Below are 9,074 nucleotides of genomic sequence, written 5' to 3' on the forward strand. Positions count from 1 at the left end.
GGGCGGGGGCGCCCCCTGTGTCTGCGTGTGCGGTCAGGGAGCCGCTGGCCGCACGGGGTGAGGAGGGTCAGCGCGGCGGGGGCGCCCCCTGTGTCTGTGTGTGCGGTCAGGGAGCCGCTGGCCGCACGGGGTGAGGAGGGTCAGCGCGGGGGCGGGGGCGCCCCCTGTGTCTGCGTGTGCGGTCAGGGAGCCGCTGGCCGCACAGGGTGAGGAGGGTCAGCGCGGCGGGGGGGGGGGGCGCCCCCTGTGTCTGCGTGTGCGGTCAGGGAGCCGCTGGCCGCACGGGGTGAGGAGGGTCAGCGCGGGGGCGGGGGCGCCCCCTGTGTCTGCGTGTGCGGTCAGGGAGCCGCTGGCCGCACAGGGTGAGGAGGGTCAGCGCGGGGGCGGGGGGGGCGCCCCCTGTGTCTGCGTGTGCGGTCAGGGAGCCGCTGGCCGCACGGGGTGAGGAGGGTCAGCGCGGCCGCGGGGGGCGCCCCCTGTGTCTGCGTGTGCGGTCAGGGAGCCGCTGGCCGCACGGGGTGAGGAGGGTCAGCGCGGCCGCGGGGGGCGCCCCCTGTGTCTGTGTGTGCGGTCAGGGAGCCGCTGACCGCACGGGGTGAGGAGGGTCAGCGCGGGCCGCGGGGGCGCCCCCTGTGTCTGTGTGTGCGGTCAGGGAGCCGCTGACCGCACGGGGTGAGGAGGGTCAGCGCGGCCGCGGGGGCGCCCCCTGTGTCTGTGTGTGCGGTCAGGGAGCCGCTGGCCGCACGGGGTGAGGAGGGTCAGCGCGGCGGCGGGGGCGCCCCCTGTGTCTGCGTGTGCGGTCAGAGAGCCGCTGGCCGCACGGGGTGAGGAGGGTCAGCGCGGCGGCGGGGGCGCCCCCTGTGTCTGCGTGTACGGTCAGAGAGCCGCTGGCCGCACGGGGTGAGGAGGGTCAGCGCGGGGCGCCCCCTGTGTCTGTGTGTGCGGTCAGGGAGCCGCTGGCCGCACGGGGTGAGGAGGGTCAGCGCGGGGGCGCCCCCTGTGTCTGCGTGTGCGGTCAGGGAGCCGCTGGCCGCATGGGGTGAGGAGGGTCAGCGCGGGGGCGCCCCCTGTGTCTGTGTCTGCGGTCAGAGAGCCGCTGGCCGCACGGCGTGAGGAGGGTCAGCGCGGGGGCGGGGGCGCCCCCTGTGTCTGCGTGTGCGGTCAGAGAGCCGCTGGCCGCACGGGGTGAGGAGGGTCAGCGTGGCGGGGGCGCCCCCCTGTGTCTGTGTGTGCGGTCAGAGAGCCGCTGGCCGCACGGGGTGAGGAGGGTCAGCGCGGGGGCGCCCCCTGTGTCTGTGTCTGCGGTCAGGGAGCCGCTGGCCGCACGGGGTGAGGAGGGTCAGCGCGGCGGCGGGGGCGCCCCCTGTGTCTGCGTGTTCGGTCAGAGAGCCGCTGGCCGCACGGGGTGAGGAGGGTCAGCGCGGGGGCGCCCCCTGTGTCTGCGTGTGCGGTCAGGGAGCAGCTGGCCGCACGGGGTGAGGAGGGTCAGCGTGGCGGGGGCGCCCCCTGTGTCTGTGTGGGGCGGCAGGAAGTCGGTGACACCGGTCGGGGTCATCTCGGGGCTTTATTTCGAAATCCAGCCTGGTGGGAATCCAAGAGACTCAGCCGGGTCAACGATAGGACAGTTATAGGGTCAGTGTCTCTGCTTATAGGACGGAGCCCCCTCATATATCCCATGTATACTATAGGACTGTTATAGGGTCAGTGTCGCAGCTTATAGGACGGAGCCCCCCTCATATATCCCATGTATACTATAGGACTGTTATAGGGTCAGTGTCGCAGCTTATAGGACGGAGCCCCCCTCATATATCCCATGTATACTATAGGACTGTTATAGGGTCTGTGTCTCAGCTTATAGGACGGAGCCCCCCTCATATATCCCATGTATACTATAGGACTGTTATAGGGTCTGTGTCTCCGCTTATAGGACGGAGCCCCCCTCATATATCCCATGTATACTATAGGACTGTTATAGGGTCTGTGTCTCCGCTTATAGGACGGAGCCTCCCTCATATATCCCATGTATACTATAGGACAGTTATAGGGTCAGTGTCTCAGCTTATAGGGCGGAGCCTCCCTCATATATCCCGTGTATACTATAGGACAGTTATAGGGTCAGTGTCTCAGCTTATAGGGCGGAGCCTCCCTCATATATCCCATGTATACTATAGGACAGTTATAGGGTCAGTGTCTCAGCTTATAGGGCGGAGCCTCCCTCATATATCCCATGTATACTATAGGACAGTTATAGGGTCAGTGTCTCAGCTTATAGGGCGGAGCCTCCCTCATATATCCCATGTATACTATAGGACAGTTATAGGGTCAGTGTCGCAGCTTATAGGATGGAGCCCCCTCATATATCCCATGTATACTATAGGACTGTTATAGGGTCTGTGTCTCAGCTTATAGGACGGAGCCCCCTCATATATCCCATGTATACTATAGGACTGTTATAGGGTCAGTGTCGCAGCTTATAGGACGGAGCCCCCCTCATATATCCCATGTATACTATAGGACTGTTATAGGGTCTGTGTCTCAGCTTATAGGACGGAGCCCCCTCATATATCCCATGTATACTATAGGACTGTTATAGGGTCAGTGTCTCAGCTTATAGGACGGAGCCCCCCTCATATATCCCATGTATACTATAGGACTGTTATAGGGTCAGTGTCTCCGCTTATAGGATGGAGCCCCCCTCATATATCCCATGCATACTATAGGACTGTTATAGGGTCAGTGTCTCAGCTTATAGGGCAGAGCCCCCTCATATATCCCATGTATACTATAGGACTGTTATAGGGTCAGTGTCTCCGCTTATAGGGCGGAGCCTCCCTCATATATCCCATGTATACTATAGGACTGTTATAGGGTCAGTGTCTCCGCTTATAGGACGGAGCCCCCCTCATATATCCCATGTATAATACTATAGGACTGTTATAGGGTCTGTGTCTCAGCTTATAGGACGGAGCCCCCCTCATATCCCATGTACACTATAGGACTGTTATAGTGTCAGTGTCTCAGCTTATAGGATGGAGCCCCCTCATATATCCCATGTATACTATAGGACTGTTATAGGGTCAGTGTCTCAGCTTATAGGACGGAGCCTCCCTCATATATCCCATGTATACTATAGGACTGTTATAGGGTCAGTGTCTCAGCTTATAGGACGGAGCCTCCCTCATATATCCCATGTATACTATAGGACTGTTATAGGGTCTCTGTCTCTGCTTATAGGGCGGAGCCCCCCTCATATATCCCATGTATACTATAGGACTGTTATAGGGTCAGTGTCTCAGCTTATAGGACGGAGCCTCCCTCATATATCCCATGTATACTATAGGACTGTTATAGGGTCAGTGTCTCAGCTTATAGGATGGAGCCCCCCTCATATATCCCATGTATACTATAGGACTGTTATAGGGTCAGTGTCTCCGCTTATAGGATGGAGCCCCCCTCATATATCCCATGCATACTATAGGACTGTTATAGGGTCAGTGTCTCAGCTTATAGGGCAGAGCCCCCTCATATATCCCATGTATACTATAGGACTGTTATAGGGTCAGTGTCTCCGCTTATAGGGCGGAGCCTCCCTCATATATCCCATGTATACTATAGGACTGTTATAGGGTCAGTGTCTCCGCTTATAGGACGGAGCCCCCCCTCATATATCCCATGTATACTATAGGACTGTTATAGGGTCAGTGTCTCAGCTTATAGGACGGAGCCCCCCTCATATATCCCATGTATACTATAGGACTGTTATAGGGTCTGTGTCTCCGCTTTAGGACGGAGCTTCCCTCATGTATCCCATGTATACTATAGGACAGTTATAGGGTCAGTGTCTCCGCTTATAGGATGGAGCCTCCCTCATATATCCCGTGTATACTATAGTACAGGTATGGGGTCTGTGTCTCCGCTTATAGGGCAGAGCCTCCCTCATATATCCCATGTATACTATAGGACTGTTATAGGGTCAGTGTCTCCGCTTATAGGACGGAGCCCCCCCTCATATATCCCATGTATACTATAGGACTGTTATAGGGTCAGTGTCTCAGCTTATAGGACGGAGCCCCCCTCATATATCCCATGTATACTATAGGACTGTTATAGGGTCTGTGTCTCCGCTTATAGGACGGAGCCCCCCTCATATATCCCATGTATACTATAGGACTGTTATAGGGTCTGTGTCTCCGCTTTAGGACGGAGCTTCCCTCATGTATCCCATGTATACTATAGGACAGTTATAGGGTCAGTGTCTCCGCTTATAGGATGGAGCCTCCCTCATATATCCCGTGTATACTATAGTACAGGTATGGGGTCTGTGTCTCAGCTTATAGGACGGAGCCTCCCATATATATCCCATGTATACTATAGGACTGTTATAGGGTCAGTGTCTCCGCTTATAGGACGGAGCCTCCCTCATATATCCCATGTATACTATAGGACTGTTATAGGGTCTGCGTCTTAGCTTATATGACAGAGGCTCTCTCATATATCCCATGTATACTATAGGACTGTTATAGGGTCAGTGTCTCCGCTTATAGGACGGAGCCCCCCTCATATATCCCATGTATACTATAGGACTGTTATAGGGTCAGTGTCTCAGCTTATAGGACGGAGCCTCCCTCATATATCCCATGTATACTATAGGACTGTTATAGGGTCTGCGTCTCAGCTTATATGACAGAGGCTCTCTCATATATCCCATGTATACTATAGAACTGTTATAGGGTCAGTGTCTCCGCTTATAGGACGGAGCCCCCCTCATATATCCCATGTATACTATAGGACTGTTATAGGGTCTGCGTCTCAGCTTATATGACAGAGGCTCTCTCATATATCCCATGTATACTATAGGACTGTTATAGGGTCAGTGTCTCAGCTTATAGGACGGAGCCCCCCTCATATATCCCATGTATACTATAGGACTGTTATAGGGTCTGTGTCTCCGCTTATAGGACGGAGCCCCCCTCATATATCCCATGTATACTATAGGACTGTTATAGGGTCTGTGTCTCCGCTTATAGGACGGAGCCTCCCCTCATATATCCCATGTATACTATAGGACTGTTATAGGGTCTCTGTCTCAGCTTATAGGACGGAGCCCCCCTCATATATCCCATGTATACTTATAGGACTGTTATAGGGTCTGTGTCTCCGCTTATAGGACGGAGCCCCCCTCATATATCCCATGTATACTTATAGGACTGTTATAGGGTCTGTATCTCGGCTTTTAGGATGGAGCTTCCCTCATATATCCCATGTATACTATAGGACTGTTATAGGGTCTGTGTCTCCGCTTATAGGACGGAGCCCCCCTCATATATCCCATGTATACTATAGGACTGTTATAGGGTCAGTGTCGCAGCTTATAGGACGGAGCCCCCCTCAGATATCCCATGTATACTATAGTACTGTTATAGGGTCTGCGTCTCAGCTTATAGGACAGAGCCCCCCTCATATATCCCATGTATACTATAGGACTGTTATAGGGTCTGCGTCTCAGCTCATCTCTCTCTTATTTTCCTGTAGGATGAAAAAGCGATTTCACAATTGGAGGAAAAGACGCTAAAGATTCGAACCCTGAAGAAATTCTTCTCCGTCTACACAAACTTTTTACGGGGGAAATTTAAGCTTGTGGTCAGCGCAGCGTGTCGTGACGACGTCTGCCTTAACGGGAACTGCAAATTCTACAATTAATCCCACCCAAACCTATCACCTACTCACTCCAGGGAGACACACATCGTCCTGACGCTCCCCCCCTACGGGACGCGAGAGTTTCGCACGCAGTACCGGTCCTTTCCGGGTCTTTGGGAACGGTTTCTGCATTCAGGGAAGAAGTATATATAAAAAAAGAGAGTTTATATTTGATATTAAGTTAAAAAAAATTGTATATATTTCTAACTATTTATCATTATTTGGAGATGTTAATAAATATGTTTTCTATGGGGTTTTACTAGGGTTTCTAATAAATAACCCCAAAAAGCCTAATCTTATTTATGTGTTAGTTTAACTACTTATTAGGGGATTTCTATACGCTGATAATGAACTCGCTGCGCTGTATAATCGTGCTGAGTATCTATACACTGATAATGAACACGCTGCGCTGTATAATGGTGCTGAGTATCACTAAACAGCTCAGCAGTTGAAGAAACAGTTTTTTGGCAGAATCCAAACGTTCTGTAAATATTTCTTCTCCCGCGTCCAAGTTTCATTTTATTTGGAACAGTTTTAAAAAAAATCAATAACAATTAAAGTGAAAGAGAAATACGCACACGCACACTCACATATATACGCACACGCACATATATACACACACGTACATATATACGCACACACACATATATACACACACGCACATATATATGCACACGCACATACATACACACACGCACATATATACACGCACACGCATACACACACATATACGCATACGCACATATATACGCACACGCACATATATACACACACGTACATATATACGCACACGCACATATATATACGCACACGCACACGCACATATATACACACACGTACATATATACGCACACGCACATATATACGCACATGCACACGCACACATATATACACACACGTACATATATACGCACACGCACATATATACACACACGCACATATATACGCACACGCACACGCACATATATACGCTCACGCACATATATACACACGCACATATATACACACGCACATATATACACACGCACATATATACACACACATGCACATATATACACACACACACATATATACACACGCACATATATACACACACACACACATATATACACACACATGCACATATATACACACACGCACATATATACACGCACACGCATACACACACATATACACATACGCACATATAAATGCACACACACATATAAATGCACACGCACATATAAATGCACACGCACATATATACACACATGCACATATATACGCACACGCACATATATACACGCACATATATACGCACACGCACATATATACACACACGCACATATATACATGCACACGCACATGCATACACATATATATACGCACACACACATATATACACACACATGCACATATATACACACGCACATATATACACGCACACGCATACACACACATATACGCATACGCACATATATACGCACACACACACACATAAATACACACATGCACATATATACACACACGCACATATATACACACACGCACACACGCACATATATACGCACACTCACATATACACACACACGCACATATATACGCACATGCACATATATACGCACACATACACACGCACATATGTACGCACATATACGCACACACGCACATATATACGCACACGCACATATATACACACACACATATATACACACACATGCACATATATACGCACATGCACATATATACGCACATGCACATATATACACACACGCACATATATACGCACACGCACATATATACGCACACGCACATATATACACACACACACGCACATATATACACACACGCACATATATACACACGCACATATATACACACACGCACATATATATATACACACACACACACACATATATACACACGCACATATATACACACACATATATACACACATGCACATATATACACACGCACATATATACGCACATGCACATATATACACACACACATATATACGCACACGCACATATATACACACACGCACATATATACACACACGCACATATATACACACGCACATATATACACACACACGCACATATATACACACACACACACATATATACGCACACGCACATATATACGCACACATATACACATGCACATATATACGCACACATATACACACGCACATATGTACGCACATATATACACACACGCACATATAAACGCACACTCACATATATACACACACGCGCCCATATATACACACACGCACATATATACACACACGCACATATATATGCACACACACATATATACACACACACGCACATATATACACGCACACGCACATATATACGCACACATATACACACACACATATATACACGTACATATATACGCACACATAAACGCACATATATACACACACGCACATATATACGCACACGCACATATATACGCACACATATACACACGCACATAAGTATACACACGCACATATGTACGCACGCACGCACATATATACGCACGCACACACACACATATATACACACACACATATATACGCACATGCACATACACACGCACATATATACACACACGCACATATATACGCACACATACACACGCACACATACACACGCACATATGTACGCACATATATACACACACACACACACATATGTACGCACACGCACGTATACACACGTATATACGCACACACACATATAAACACACACGCACATTATATACACACACGCACATATAAACGCACACTCACATATATACACACACGCGCCCATATATACACACACGCACATATATACACACACGCACATATATATGCACACACACATATATACACACACACGCACATATATACACGCACACGCACATATATACGCACACATATACACACACACATATATACACGTACATATATACGCACACATAAACGCACATATATACACACACGCACATATATACGCACACGCACATATATACACACACGCACATATATACGCACACGCACATATATATACGCACACATATACACACGCACATAAGTATACACACGCACATATGTACGCACGCACGCACATATATACGCACGCACACACACACATATATATACACACACACACATATATACGCACACGCACATACACACGCACATATATACACACACGCACATATATACGCACACATACACACGCACATATGTACGCACATATATACACACACACACACATATGTACGCACACGCACGTATACACACGTATATACGCACACACACATATAAACACACACGCACATTATATACACACACACACGCACATATATACACACATACACATATATACGCACACGCACATATATATACGCACACA

The 9,074-nt window shown here is 49.0% G+C and overlaps 1 protein-coding gene across 1 annotated transcript in view; it reads left to right on the plus strand.

Moving 5' to 3' along the window:
- LOC142475365 (erythropoietin-like) overlaps positions 1-5,945 on the plus strand; it is a 47,469-nt gene extending 41,524 nt beyond the window's left edge. The window contains exon 6 of the mRNA XM_075581277.1: positions 5,533-5,945. Within this exon, the coding sequence (XP_075437392.1) occupies positions 5,533-5,700 (168 nt within the window). The 3' untranslated portion in view covers positions 5,701-5,945. The remainder of the gene's footprint in view (positions 1-5,532) is intronic.
- Positions 5,946-9,074: the final 3,129 nt, after the last annotated feature.

Source organism: Ascaphus truei, unplaced genomic scaffold (assembly GCF_040206685.1).
Source record: "Ascaphus truei isolate aAscTru1 unplaced genomic scaffold, aAscTru1.hap1 HAP1_SCAFFOLD_1191, whole genome shotgun sequence".
NCBI classification, from domain to species: domain Eukaryota; kingdom Metazoa; phylum Chordata; class Amphibia; order Anura; family Ascaphidae; genus Ascaphus; species Ascaphus truei.